The following is a 15,696-nucleotide window of genomic DNA, read 5'->3' on the forward strand; positions in this document are numbered from 1 at the left end:
TCACTGCGGCCTACATGGAGGCCTCCGTGGAAGCCCCGCCCACCCATCGATCAGCTGAGAGGCGGGAGAAAAGGAGCTCTTTGCAGCTTGCCTGCTGCTTCCATTGCGGGCCAGCAGAACAAGCAGGAGAGATGCCGAAGAGGGCAAGTGGCTGAGAGGCTATGGGGCTGGGCAGGGGGCAATGGGGAGTCACATGAGGTGCCTCTGGGGTGCCCCTCCAGGCAGTGGGGCCCCCAGACAACTGTCTCCCCTTGCCCTATCATTGTTACGTGCCTGAGTACAAGGCAGGGTAAAAGGAAATCGAATCCTCTCCCCCTCACCACACACAAAATCCCTCAAAAGGTGTCTTGTGGCACCTTAAAGACTAACACACATATAGCACAGACTTTTGTGGCCTAGAACCCGAGAGCAGTGGGGTGCAGAGAACTTTGAAGAAAGTAAAAGGGAAGAGATATCAAGTGTGGGTGCAGAGACCTATGACGATGCAATGAGGAGAACATTTTGTTATCCCAGGACACACAGCTGCTTACTTCGACATTACCACCTGGCACCATTTTTCAGCAAGGGAACTAGTTAAAATAGCATATTTGTGTTGCCTTTATGTAGAGCAGCTGTTTGGAGGAACAGCCTCCTCCACCCCAGTCACACACGATAAAGTGACATGCTGGGAGGGTTAGGCTGCAGGAATGTCTGCAAAAGTCATCACAACAGGCACATGTTCAGCACAACCCCCTTTTAATCACATGGGCCAGAAATGTATAGTCCGAATGGGCCCTCTGTGTGTGTGTGTGACTGATTGAATGATTAAGCGTTGTTAAGTTGGTGTTGACTCTTAGGGACCACATAGATAGATTCTCTCCAGGATGATCCGTCTTCAACTTGGCCTTTAAGGTCTCTCAGTGGTGCATTCATTGCTGCCGTAATCGAATCCATCCACCTTGCTGCTGTTCATCCTCTTCTTCTCTTTCCTTCAACTTTCCCCAGAGCTTCTCAAGGGAGCTGGGTCTTCACATAATGAGTATGATAGCTTGAGCCTGGTCATTTGTGCCTCTAGTGAAAATTCTGTATTGATCTGTTTTATGATCCATTTATTTGTTTTCCTGGCTGTCCAGGATATCCTCAAAAGTCTTCTCCATCACCTTAATTATACAAGCACTACAGTGCCTATTTTTATCACACATACACAAACCTGCCAGTCTAGGACAACACTTCATGCATCTGATGAAGTAGTCCATAGAAGCGTATGCAGCAAAAAACCGAAAACAACCCTGTACACCTTTTAGACTCCACAGCACTCTTGTTATTTTTCCTCTCCTCATTTTTCCTGGGCGGGGGGGGGGGAAGAGACGACCCCCTTCCTGTAATTGGGTGAGCTTCAGTTGCCCGCACCAATCGCAGCACATCTCTAGCAGAGGCGGGAGAGAGAAGGGTTGTGGCTGCCGGGTTGCGAATGGTTTGTTTCTCGGCCTTCATGAAAGACCCGCTGTGCTCGCGGCCGCTGGGTGAGTGAAGGGAACGCGGAGGGAGCTGCTGCGCCTCTTGGAATGTGAGACTACTAGTAAGAGTTGTTGTCCGGAATGCGAGGCGCGGCGTCCAGCTCCTGTTTCATGGACGGGACGACAGCAGCCTTTCCATTTCGCTTAAAGGCGCTTAATTTTGGCAAGGTGTCCGTAGCAAGGCATGCAACCAGGGCAAATAATGTTCGTGCGCGCGAGGGGCACTTGAGATTCGGGCTATCGGGTCAGTTTCTCTCTCCCATAAGGCTCCTCTCTTTTCAACGGCTCCCTGCCAAAGAGAACTTATTTAGCAGGTGAAGCCTCTCTGCCTCTCCTAACTGCATGTTCATGCTGAGAAAGCTGCACCTGTTGAATGTTGGGGTTTTTTTTAGTGTGGCTTTTAGACTTGTCTTTATTATAATGAGAGCAGCCTTGAGGTCAAAAGCTGTGTAAAAGTCTAAGAAAAATGAATTAAAAGAGCCCCTGGTGGCGCAGTGGTAAAACTGCCGCCCTGTAACCAGAAGGTTACAAGTTTGATTCTGACCAGGGGCTCAAGGTTGACTCAGCCTTCCATCCTTCCGAGGTCGGTAAAATGAGTACCCAGAATGTTGGGGGCAATATGCTAAATCGTTGTAAACCGCTTAGAGAGCTCTGGCTATAGAGGTATATAAATGTAAGTGCTATTGCTATTGCTATAACGTTTTCTGTTTGTTCTTCAAAGAGCCTATCTAGTGAAAAGCTTCATCAGGGAGTGAGGGGAAAGGGGCTGGACTGGAGAGCTGGTCTTGTGGTAGCAAGCATGACTTGTCCCCTTAGCTAAGCAGGGTCTGCCCTGGTTGCATATGCATGGGAGACTAGAAGTGTGAGCACTGTAAGATATGCCCCTCAGGGGATGGAGTCGCTCTGGGAAGAGCAGAAGGTTTCAAGTTCCCTCCCTGGCTTCTCCAAGATATGGCTGAGAAAGATTCCTGCCTGCAACCTTGAAGAAGCCGCTGCCAGTCTGTGAAGACAATACTGAGCTAGATGGACCTATAGTTTGGCTCAGTATATGGAAGCTTCCTATGCCCCCCGCCCCCTCAGTTTCCATGCTCTTTCTTTCTGCAGAGGTGGTACCATAGCAGTGGGTTGTTGCCTTCTGGGCCATGCAGCATTTGGAAAAACAGGAGGAATCCCAGGCAAAAGGGGTTTCTGCCAACTGCCACTTGCAAGAGAAGGCTGTTGGACTGACTGCTTTCTCTAAAGCTGATATCAACCTTTTTCTCTGGCAGGGTGGGGGCTCCTTTGCCTGTAATAATTGCATGTCATGCAGCCTTTCCTATCATGAAGGTGCAGTGACAGGGACAGTGTTTTTTGCTTGGCATGCAGCTTTTAAAGGCACAGGAGGAGATCTGCCAGGAGAAGGTGACACTGGATCGCAGAATGATGTATGGGGTATATTGGCTGGGATTACTAGGCTGAGTTTTACAGGTTGCAAGCTGAGCGAAGCCAGTTCTTGCAGGCTTCTCCTCTGTGTGGAGCTGCCAGTGGAAGGGACAGGAACAAGCTATCATTGCTTGTGGCACTTGGCATAAGCCCCATTCTTTTTCTGTTGCTCCCCTGGCAAGAGAGCAGACTGCATGCAGCTGGTGGAAGGCAGCAAATAAAAGGAGCTGGTTGGAAGCCACCACCCATTCTCTGCTGTGCTTATGCTGAATTTTTACCCCATAACCGCACCCCTCCCTCTGCTTGTGGGAAGAGTGAATGTTCACATATATTTGAAACATACAGTCTAACATTTGTTTAGAACAAAACTGGAGGGGATCTAGAATTAGGTTTTGGAACCTTGCTATGCCCTAGACTCCATAGAAACAGGGTCCCTCAATTTGTTTCTCTTTGGTATTTCTTTATTTCTTTATTTCTTTACATTTTATATCCCGCTCTTCCTCCAAGGAGCCCAGAGCGGTGTACTACATACATAAGTTTCTCCTCACAACAACCCTGTGAAGTAGGTTGGGCTGAGAGAGAAGTGACTGGCCCAGAGTCACCCAGCAAGTATCATGGCTGAATGGGGATTTGAACTCGGGTCTCCCCAGTCCTTGTCCGGCACTCTAACCACTACATCACGCTGGCTCTATGCACTTCTCATTTGGTGACAGGTATCTTCAAAGCATAAGGGAGACCCTGATGTCACTTTCCTGCCTCTCTCACAATAAGGAGTTCCTCTTCATATTTATCTGATTGAATTATCAAAAATGATACACTTTGCAATTGGAGTTTTCATCCTGTCTTCCTTGGGAGTATGGGAAGAGCTTCAGGAGCAAGTATGAATCAGGATGTAGCTTGTGAAATAGTTTGGATTTTTAAAATTTTAAAATACACTTGTCTTTGCATTACAATAATGAGGGAGAAAAGAACAATACAGAGGATTTGGGATAATTATGCACATTAGGCTGTGTTATATTTTCTAAAATAATTTGAGGATAAAACAATTTAGTGCTTTTTCATTTTTGAAATAGGATTGAAATAGCGTTGTGGGATTTTGCTGTAAAGAGGGCTGTCAAAAGAAATTGAGATGCTCTGGATACATTTTATTTTCCTCAGGCAAGAGCAATAATAGTGGTTTTACCTGTTTCTTCATGGGCACAGGGAATTTACAGTGACACTATGCCCATGTGACACTGGCATTGGTCTGACACATTTCAGCATGCTTTGAGTAGTCATAGGAAAAGATACATCCTAACTCTGTCACGGTACTTCTTTGCAATTGTATGGAACTAAGAAACCTTTCTGAAATGTGAGACTCTTTAGCTCTGCAGCTGAAATTTCCCTGTGGACTGTATAGGCAAGCATCCACTTATCACATCAGACTGCTGGCTAATAATATCCCAAATAATATCCCATTCTTTGTGCAATGCACCCTCCTCAGAAACTAGCAGTGGAAACTCTACTCCCAAGAGTGGTCCTTTTCCTGATCACTTACTTTTTTAGCATGTCATTATGAGTGTTTCTTTTCATTGCATTGGGAATTCTCAGTGACTAAACTGGCAGCCCATGTGACACTGGTATTGCTCTGACATAGTTCACTATGCCACTGTGTTAAGAATGCAATCCATATGACTAAATTTCCAGGAAGGGGGAGTATAGAAAATGTGGCTAGAATGTGACTTTTTCTCCTTCACAGAGGGCCAATACAGACATAGGGCCCAGATGGCAATTATCTATGCTGTTTCAAGCAGATGTTTACTTTCAAGCAGACGTTTACTCACCCTCCACACATTCCTGTGGGCTTCTGTAGTCCTTCCCAGTGCTAATTCACACTGTGTTCAGACACAGAGCAGGGTCCTTGTGCAATTTCTGCAATTTCACCTGCAGGCCAGCACTTGCTTTCTAGAAGAGCTGTCTATTATTTTTCTAGCTGTATTGCACCAGCACACCTATGTCTCTGCACATTTTATATATATATTTGAGCCCTAATTGTAACCATCCATCTGCCCATTTTTGAGTCTGAGATGTAAAAGTGGGAAACCTTCCTCTAAATCATGCAATGCATATATTCACAGGAGTAAATCCCACTTGAGTTCAGTGGGACTTATTCCCTAGTAAGTGTGTTTAGGAGTGCATCCCAAGTTGTTGTTTTCTCATTTGTACTGATGGACCTTATGGTTTAAAATGGTTTCATGCACTGGTTTTCTTTCCCCACCACCACCAAATAGATGGTGTCCATCAGGTGTCATTTTCCCCTTAATGTCCATCAGGTGTCATCTTCCCTACAATGTCAGTTTCACAGTCATTCTTACATCAAAAATAATACATTTCAGTTGCTTTTTTTTCTTGTGACATAAATTCATCATCTAGGTATTAATAACAGATGATGACACTTGGTGTAATAGTTGCAATGAGAGGGTATTCTCATTTGTCATACTGAATTTGAGAGGCTGTGAGCTGTCTGAAGTGCTTGTAGGCTCCAATGGCCAATGAGATAGCTTTGGGTTATTTATAGAACTACTGATGGAGTTTAAAGCTTCAATTCACTCTGCAGAGATTAGACAGAATTGTCTCCACGAAGAACCAACTTCTCGCCACTGGCAGCTTGTATTATTTTTTGACCAAAAGAGTGTGGAACAGTTTCCCCCTGGTGATTCCAAAGAAGATGGCTGAGAAACAGATTAGGTATGTGTCCTGTCCTTAAGATTTTTTAAAAATACAATGAACATCAGTGCAGACGTCAGAGAAATCTTGTGATAGGTTTAAATAATAAATTGGATAATGGGTTCTGTGCAATCAGTTGCATTTTAAAAAGTAATATTTAGACCAATAGTGTGCTAAATCCTTCATAAATAGCAATAGCAATAAATGCAAAAGTAGTGTAACGTGTAGGAAGAAAATAGAGTTTGATTCATGTAATAGCAATACTGGAGGTTGGTGAGCTGCCCTGAGCCATTTTTGGAAGGGTGGTATAGAAATTGAATGAATGAATAAATAAACAAACTGGTAGCTAATATAACAGGTGTATCTCTCATGGTCCACATCTGGTTTGATAGGAAAAATGCATTTTGAGGACAAATAAAGTATGAGGGACAGTTTACTTGGGTTGACTGTTCTATGAACAGGAAGTGCCCCAGAAAAAGGTAAATAAGGACAGGAGTGTCTTCTAGGCTAGAAGGGGAGATTTCCACCTACTCTTAGAAATATTTAAGATTGAATTGCAAAGAGCGAGTGCACTGTTGTAGTTCTTTTTTTATGCCTCATCATAACCAGAGATGTTGCTCAGGAATTGTCTGTGGTCTAAAGCAATTGGGGTGGGGATGGATGCCTCTCTGTCCCTTAAATGGTGCCCATTGTCAAGAATGTGATAAAAGAGCCAATAGTAGATTTTGCAGGAATTGAAGGACGGGAGAAAGAATGAAGAAGAAGAGAGATCATTTGGTAGAGAGTCAGAAACTAACTGGGAGCTCTCTGGCGTATACATATATTAAGCACATTTTTATAAATACGGTACTAAGCATTTTGCGCTTAGCAGTACATGCTAATATTGCCACTTATAACAATGGCTCTAAAAAACATGACTCTGTTGCTGAAGAAAGCTACAAAGAGCCAGTGGCCAGTCTCAAGGAATGGTCATTTCAGGATGATGTATTTCTTCTTCATCACCCAGGGAAATGTTGGGAAATTCCTGTACTATTTGCATACAATTGATTGTATTTTCTCTTACTCAGTTTGCCTGCTAAGCTCATCAATGGAGGAACTGCTGGAATCATTGGAGTTACTTGTATATTTCCAATTGACCTCGTTAAAACAAGGCTACAGAATCAAAGAAGCGGACAGCAAGTCTACAGAAGCATGTAAGTAATATTTGGGAATGGATACTCAAACAAATAAACCCTGTGCCAAGATACAATTGTTTCAAAGTCCTTTATAGAATGTGTGTGCTCCCAAGGCACACTTTAGTTTGCAGTTGTCTTCACATTTAGCTCCTTCAGCAACTCTTGATTTAATTCTGTCTAAGTGTTTTTCTAGCTATGATGCTTTGGGGCTTAGTGCTTAGTTTACTTAAATCGCTTCTATATTAGAACAGCTCTTTTTCACCATTTGCTGATACATAGATACAGATTTTGGGTGCCTTGAGAAGTTCCACTGTGGAACCAAAGGAACGAATGAAATCTTTTCATAAACAAAGCACTCCATCCCTGATAAATCCATATCTACTATCAATGATGGACTGATTTATTGATGAAAATATTTTTAAACTGTCTTTTGTTTTCATAATAGATCCTCACAAGGTAGCTAACAACTTTCATTACAAAAGAATACAATCTTTTAAAAAACAACCTGTATTGAAAAGAGCAAACAAACTCAAAAAATACAAATAATAAAGAGTTAAAAAGAGCAGATAAATATTGAAGTATATTGTATTAGACAATGTTTTAATGATAAATTAAACAATTCTATATGTAGGGGCATAGCTATAATTGAGCAAATGGGTTCAAAGAACCTGGGAGCCCCAGCTCCCGAGGGCCCCTAGCTCCACCCCTTCCTATTTTCTTCATTATCTTCCATCACTCTGAGGGGCCGATGGGGAGAGGAGTGAACACGGGCCCCCTCTCCCCTATCTATGCCCCTGCCTATACGGATGCATGAAAAACAGCCTTATTTGTGGTGTCCCAGAAAGTATGTTTGTGGTAGCTACAGCCATATATTACATGTTAATTGCTAGAATGATGCAATACAGGGATTCTTAACCTTTTTGCAGTTCAGACCTTCCCCACCTCCCAGATCCTCAGGGATTACCCATGAACCCCCACCCTATTTCCAGCAAAAAATTCCCATGAACTCCCACCCTAGTTCCAGCAAAAATTAATGGGAGAGAGCACCCAGGATAGCATTTTCAAGAACTTTATTCTGGCTCAGTAGGAAGCAAATTAAATTCTGTTCAAAGATTTTTCCATAGACACTAAGTTAAGAACCTTTGATGTAATGCTTTCCTTTCCCCCATCTTTTGCTCTTAAAAAATAAAATAAAATAAACCAATTGCACAGATGTCTGCTTTCAGACCCTAACGTCAACTGCAGGAGGCATTTGTTGCTGGAAATAACTTGTTATATGCTTTTTGCACCACCTTTAAAAGCAACCTTTTCCAAAGATATAGAAGTTTAAACAAAGTATACATATTACTTTCTATACTACTCATTGATATTTTAATATTGGGTATAAATATGGATGAATAAGTGAAGGAGAAGTAGATAACACTGAAACAATAACAAGAATTTACTCAAAATCCTGAAACTCAGTTGATCATAGATAATTTTCTTCTTCTATGCTTTATTGATCAGGTTGGATTGTCTAATTAAAACGCTACGCACAGAAGGCTGTTTTGGAATGTACAGAGGTGAGTCCTTACCATCATTTGTAATTGCCTATAGCTAGCTCAGTAATGCCACCTCACAATGGGTATCATTTTGACTGAAAAATTCAAAGGTGGTCATGGAGTCTGAATGGATTTTGACAATCCTGAAAAAGTCAGGATAAAGATTTCAAAGCTTAGATATTTAAAACTGAGATAGGCAAAATGCAGTGCAGTGGTTATTCATTTCAAATTTGGTGACTGTGTTGGAACACATGATTGGGACACTACCAAAAAGTAAAATGTCTGAGGCCACATGCTTCCAGTCTCTAGGCTGTCATCCCTTTGCAATTTACAATGGAGGGTATCAGTTCTGTGGGAAAGATCCACATGATCATCCATACCCACAAGATTAGATCACTCAGATGCAGACCACATTCATATGGGATCTCATCACAGATAAGCAGCTGACACGTGGCTGCAGATGTCAGCCTATAGCGCATATTTACATAAGTGTGTGGAGGACTGCAGCTTTGTGTTTCTAAAACTGAAAATTTTATAACTGTTTACTCTGTGGTAAAGTAAAAATTAAAGTGTTCCATCAAGTTGGTGTCAACTCCTGGCGTCCACAGAGCCCTGTGGTTGTCTTTGGTAGAATACAGGAGGGGTTTACCATTGCCGCCTCCTGCGCAGTATGAGATGATGCCTTTCAGCATCTTCCTATATCACTGCTGCCCGATAGAGGTGTTTCTGGGAAACATACCAGTGGGGATTTGAACTGGCAACCTCTGGCTTGGTAGTCAAGCCATTTCCCCACTGCACCATTAGGTGGCTTTACTCTGTGGTAGCTGCCTTGAAATTAATGAACTACTTGCAGTAAGTGTAAAATTATAGCATGGATCCTGTCATAACTATAACCAGAACATACTTTATGAGGTTTTATCAAATTAATGTAACACCCCTTACTCCAGCTGAACTTTGCTTCTGCTAATCTTCTTCTGAAACTTCTTCTGTTTTGGACTTTGGTTAATTATTTAACCAGAGCCTTCCGATAAGGCAGTACAGAAATGAAATAAATAAATTTGCATTAGATTTTAAAAACAAGAATACCTCTTGATTCCAATTAAGCATAAATGTGTTTATTTTTAGGTGCAGCAGTGAATCTGACCCTTGTAACACCGGAGAAGGCTATCAAACTGGCTGCTAATGACTATTTTAGGCACCTCCTTGCCAAGGATGGGTATGTTACTTGAGATGCCAGAACTGACTCATTTATAGCTCACATAAGTTAAAGCCTACACTCATATTTGAGTGTGTGGGCTCCATTCTGTAAAATAAATAGATAGTACAAATCTCATTAAAGATTTTCATGATGATGCACGAGAGAAGAAGGAATGGAGATCTGTTTCGTAGCACAGTGTGCAATATTACTAGTATTCTAAAACAGAAGACAAGTTAACCCTTGTGGAAGAGAAAGCAAACTTACTGGGTCTTGAGAAGACTAGTCTAAAGGGAAGACAGGAAGGATGGATGTTCTGTGCCATGTGCATGGCCCTGTTCCTCCCCATGGCTTTTGTTATACTTTGGCTCTATTTGTACCCCAGATCAAACATCCTCCTTATAATTACCATGTTAGTCTTTTTTCTGAGTTTTGCAAATATCAAAACACTGCAGTAAGAATAATATGTGCGTACTAAACATATCTTTGCAAAACTGCATTATTCCAATAATGTTCTGCAGAATAGGTAGGGGGAGGACTGGAAATCTTAAGTAGCCCTGTGTGAGCAAGCAAAATTGTGTAACTGACTTATCATCACAGGTATTATAGTAGTGATGCCCAATTTAGATATTGACTGAAATAATTTGTTGCTTCTTAGACAGTGTCTACTCCAACACTCTTAGCATAATTAATTCCCTAAGTTCTTTGTTGGCATAGAAATAATCTGCTCTGTATAAAGGCCATCCCCATTCTGAATAGGTATGTTTGGTGGTTTAGTTTTTAATATTTGTAAAATATTTATGACCATTTAATATTAATCACGTTGAATTTGCACAATTGTGCCTGTGTGTGTATACACATAGTAAATTTTATGCCATGAGGTGGGGGAAAGGGCTGAGGGGATTTTGAAATGGGATTGTGAAGTAGCCTGATTTTAACTAAAATTAGCTAGGTGCATGACTACAGTGGCACAAATGTACTGAAAAAGAAGAGGATGGGAGTCTCCATAGTAAAGAGAGAGAGAATTCAAAATTAACCAAGCTGATGAACAAAAACCTTGTACTCCTAATGAAGTATATATGTTTTGTGTGAGAAAACTGACAAGCAGGGTTGAAGTGATTACAGATCATAGGGTTGGAGTGCAGGCTGCATGCTCTCCTCATGTGCTCATAGCAGCAGATCATGGGAGCCAGTGTGAACATAGCTTTAGACTCTGTTTCTGCCCTTCGCTTGTTTATTATATGTACTGGTGTACTAAGGGAGTATGATACACTTGCATGGATTTTGTTCAACTGAGTTTGCTCTACCATAACCATTTTGAATTTAAAAAATATATATTATTGTTGTTATAGCGTGGCACTAACTTTATCAAAGGAGATGATGGCAGGCTGTGGTGCCGGAATCTGCCAAGTTATCATCACCACTCCTATGGAGATGTTGAAAATCCAGCTGCAGGATGCAGGAAGACCAGGTAACAACTCTTCTCCATCCCAAGCTCCTCTCTGAGAGAGAGATTCTTGGGTGTCTACAAGTTGTAAAGCTCACACCCAAATCTTTCTGTGCTATAGGTGGCTCAGTTGCAACTCGTGGTAACAAGCTGGAGGGGTGGAAAATGAGCCACAGCTGCTTCAGTACTGGCAGCCACTCCCTTTTGGCCATTCACTGTTTGTAATGGAGTCCTGCAGGCTGGTCATTCATCCAGTAGGGGAGGGAAATCCCCAACCCTGATCATTCACTCAGTTGGGAATTTCCCTCCTCTACTAAGGGAATGACCACCCTGCAGGGTTCAATTACAGCTGGGGCAGAGCCAAAGGAAAGTGAGAGAGCATTTGCTGGTACCAAAGCGGTTGTAGCTCATTTTCTGCCTCTGCAGCTCATTAGCACTACTGGTGCCAAAGATGTTCAGTTTGGCTCAGATTTCAGGTTCCATGGGTTTTGGTTGCCATGGGATGGTTTGTTGCTTAGAATAGGGGACAAATCCCACTCTGAGCTCCAATCCCCATATCTATACAACTTAATCTGTTGGAGCCATTGAGAGAGATAGCAAAACACTCTGAAGCAGGTATCTAGTCTGTAAATGTCAGTAATGTCAGCTTAGAACAGAGACAGTTGGAAGTCAAGATTCTGGTATTTTGAGGTACCCTATTTGAATAGTGACTGAAGCAAGTCATGTACCTTGTGTTTGTAAGTGACATCAGAGTTTATAGGCTAGTAAACATATCTGAAATAGAAGTCCAAGGCGTAAGTGCCAGAGACACATAGCACAGTTTCAGAACCAAGGAACACTTCAATGCTATCAGGTCAAAGTGGGCAGGTTACAGTAGTGAAAAGTGGAAGATCTATATTGCTTTATCTGGATAGAAACAAGGTCAGACGTTGGTAGTTGTTTTCCTAGGGACAACAAACCATATTGGAGACAAAGACTAGAGATGAGAAGCCAGCACACAGAGTTGCATGTAACAGTCAGGAATCCCTTGTCTACAACCTTTGATTCAGTGAAACGTATATGCAGATATGTGGTGACTGCAAGTCTTGTCTATGCTGAGAGGATAGAGGGTCAAATCAGAACGTTCAAGACACCAGTGTCCCTGACACACACACCTCTCCTTTTATTTCAGCATCCCAGCAGCTTGTGAGCAGAGTTCCCTGTTCAGCTCCTGGATGCAAGCTTGTCGCTGTCAACTGTGTTCTGACCAGAGCGTACAATGTGGGACCTGCTTCTTTTTCAAGGAGGATATCTGCCACCCAGATAGCAGCTGAGCTTCTGAAAACTCAAGGCATTAAGGGACTCTACAAGGGTCTTGGAGCTACTTTGCTGAGGTAAGGGTGGTGCATTCTCCCTGGCTTTCTCATTCCCAAATCTCTTTCCTGTATGGTTGTATGTAAAATGAATGTCTTTCTCCCCCCAGGGACGTCCCATTTTCTGTCATCTACTTCCCATTATTTGCCCATCTCAACAGAGCAGGACAGGATTCCATGGAGGAGAGAGCCCCTTTTTTTCGTTCTTTTCTTGCTGGCTGCATGGCTGGCTTGGTGGCAGCTGTATCTGTCAATCCTTGTGATGGTAAGAAAAATTGTGTTTCCATCTTGTTCCTGTTTTTGTGGGGTATATCCATGTGATACATGTAATGGTTGTAGGGAAATGCTGGGAAAGAGTTTTCTTATGGATCTTTAGAAGCTGCAGTTCTAAGTGGTTTTAGGCCTTTCTGTTCAGGGAAGGTTATTGCTTCCAGGGCAGCACTGACTGAAATACCATGCTAGGTCAGCCCCATAACATTGCATGCTCACAAGTTGCACAAATTGTACAAATGATGATACACAAGAGTAAGCCCACTGGAAATACAATATTACTGAGCTGATGTATCCTTGAGCCCCTGGTGGCGCAGTGGTAAAACTGCCGCCCTGTAACCAGAAGGTTACAAGTTCGATCCTGACCAGGGGCTCAAGGTTGACTCAGCCTTCCATCCTTCTGAGGTCGGTAAAATTAGTACCCAGAATGTTGGGGGGCAATATGCTAAATCATTGTAAACCGCTTAGAGAGCTTCCAGCTATAGAGCGGTATATAAATGTAAGTGCTATTGCTATTGTTATTTACATGTTTAGACAAGAGGGATGAGTAGTCCATGCACAGTTTCAAAGTCATCTGCATTAATCCTCTAGTTCACCAGTTAATACTTTTGTTTTGCAGTAATAAAGACTCGTCTTCAGTCAATGGGCAAAGGAAGAAATGAGGAGGCCTACAATGGAATTATTGATTGTGCAAGGTAAAGAATGAAAAGCCCATAAATCACTGTGAATTACTAGACTCTTCTGCAAAAGGATAATCAATGTGTTTGTGTCAATGTGGAAGCATTTTGTTAGAAAAGAAATTTCATCCACAAATACATTCACAAAGATATTTCGTCCTCAAATACATCCACACTAGGCCTTTTGAGCTGATTTGCAGACATGTGACAGCAGTTGCCTCTGATTTTTCCCAGGGCACCTATGCAGTCAAATGGAGATAGTTGTGAATGTCGACTCCTGGCGACCACAGAGCCATGTGGTAGAAAAGCAAATAGCTATAATACATGAAATATACTTTCCATAAGATTCAACCCTATTGGGGAGAGTCTCCTTGTAATCAGGATTTTGTTTTCCTGCCAGGGAGAGTATCCATGCAATTAAGTCAAACCATGAAGAAAACATTACCACAGTTGTGATGTTGAAATAGTTTTCAGTAGCCTCCACAAGAGAGCCATAGCTTTTGAACTGCCCCTAAGCTTAGAGGTAACATCCTCATTTTGGATGTGTTCCTTTCTCCTGTATGTCAGTCTTACATTCCAAGGATGAGATGAATTGCAGCTGCAGAGATGAGTCAGGTGTTCAAGCTCTTGGTGGGGACATTTCTCTGGGTTAATATTTGAAATATGCACAAAGCAGTGGTGAAATAATTTCCAAGTAATGTGTTGCTGCATCATGTAACTAAGTCTTTTGTGTGTTTGTTTTTCAGGAAGCTATGGATGAAGGAAGGCCCATCAGCCTTCCTAAAGGGGGCTGGCTGCAGAGCATTGGTCGTTGCACCTCTCTTTGGTATAGCACAAGGAATTTATTTTATTGGTGTTGGAGAGTTTCTTATTGAGCTATGGCAGTATGGAGGACTTTCCCCCTAGATTTCCCTTCTCGTTCCTTGGACCTACTGGAATGGAGTCCACAAGAACCACCAGCAGACAAGATGCAAGAAAACCATGGCAGCTCAGAATGCCTTATCAGTGTTTCATCTGTCAGGGAACAAGAACTAAAAAGTCTAGGTCATCAGGCCTCACTTAAATGTTACCAGAATTTCAGAGGCTACATGTGCCTTGACTAGTTGGTTCTCTAATGCATGACATTTGTGTATTTTTCTTATGACTTTACAAGTCAGAATTCTGACATCAAGGAAGCAGGACAAACATCTGTATGTGTAAAGTGTGGGCATGTCTTTTAGCTCTGGTAGGTGAGAGACTTGAGCCTCTGAGAATGGAATGGCCATGGCTACTTTTGTGGAGCTTGGCCATGGGAGGATGTATAAGAAATGTTTTATTTATGAATTGAGCAGGAAGAGAATACTATAAACAATATTTGTTGGGCCAAATCTTCTTGACTGGTTTGAGAACCAAACTGGACAGTCGTCCTTGGGGTTCTGTAACTGTTGTTGATTCACCCAGGTGTAATCCTCCTGGCTACCCTCAAGTAAAATAAAACTGAGGAGCAAAAAGTGTGTGATGTTTTTATACATCTGTGTTTATATCTTTTCTTATAACTGAGTAAAGAATTTGGTTCCTGTGGCAACTGCTAAGTGCCAAAGCAACTTTATACAAAACAAGTAACAGGCTAAGTAACCATAGATTTTATTATTCATAATTAACCACATAATTTCTGTATCACTGGGTTCATCTGGCAGACTTATTAAGAGTCCAAGGAGATACATGTGCTCCTTCTTAAAGAATGATAAGCTGGTCTCTAGAGATATTGTAAATCCCGTATGTGCAGTGCAAGAGTGATGCATACCTCTGACTTACCCTGACACAATAAAAAGATTCAGACCAGTGTATGTGTGTTGTCTTTACCGTGGTCTTGCTCATTGCCAATTTGTTTAGTTGAAACTAGCCCCGCCTTTTGAAGACTGTTAGCTAAGCTTATCTATACTTTTTCTCCTTGCTCCTTCTCCTTGCAGGAAGCAGAGCCCCACTGATAAGAGATCCTGCTCATTACAGATTTATATTTCTCACTTCCTGCCACATCATAAAAACTCCCAGTTTCTGTATAAACACACAATTGGAAAGGTTTATGTAGCAAGCAATTGCAGTTTCCCCCACTTTCCTTAGGCCATGGGCAAGAATATTGAGCCAGCAAAGCCCTGAAAACCTGCTGGCAACAAGACTGAGAAAATAAAACTTTGTAAGCAAGAATGGGCAGCCTAAACAGACATGTTCCATGAAAGGCAAGGATGGTCAGGAATCAAAAGGCTACAGAAATTCGTCCTGCAGAAATACATCTAGAATAAGGTGCAAAGCTATCATTCAGAGCCCCGGCTCTTGTCATGAGCATCATGGGGAAATATATTCCCACTGCCAGGAATAAATATTTTTCCTTCATAGGTTTGTTTTACCTCTGGCTGGAACAACTGGGCTAACCAGGTC

The 15,696-nt window shown here is 42.2% G+C and overlaps 1 protein-coding gene across 6 annotated transcripts; it reads left to right on the top strand.

Annotated features, from left to right (window-relative positions):
* Positions 1-116: 116 nt before the first annotated feature.
* Positions 117-15,105, top strand: LOC128325157 (mitochondrial glutamate carrier 1-like). Of its 6 annotated transcripts, none has more exons than XM_053250656.1 (10): positions 117-143; positions 5,515-5,645; positions 6,692-6,817; positions 8,306-8,361; positions 9,466-9,556; positions 10,888-11,006; positions 12,154-12,355; positions 12,445-12,599; positions 13,224-13,299; positions 14,028-15,105. In XM_053250656.1, the coding sequence occupies exons 1-10, from the start codon at positions 132-134 to the stop codon at positions 14,185-14,187; spliced, it is 1,128 nt and encodes a 375-aa protein (XP_053106631.1). In that variant the 5' UTR covers positions 117-131; the 3' UTR covers positions 14,188-15,105. The 6 variants fall into 6 exon arrangements, with proteins under 6 accessions (XP_053106631.1, XP_053106632.1, XP_053106635.1 ...); XM_053250657.1 differs by lacking the exon at positions 117-143 and adding an exon at positions 1,368-1,502; XM_053250660.1 differs by lacking the exon at positions 117-143 and adding an exon at positions 1,429-1,558.
* Positions 15,106-15,696: the final 591 nt, after the last annotated feature.

This window comes from Hemicordylus capensis, chromosome 4, assembly GCF_027244095.1.
Source record: "Hemicordylus capensis ecotype Gifberg chromosome 4, rHemCap1.1.pri, whole genome shotgun sequence".
In the NCBI taxonomy this organism is placed as follows: Eukaryota; Metazoa; Chordata; class Lepidosauria; order Squamata; family Cordylidae; genus Hemicordylus; species Hemicordylus capensis.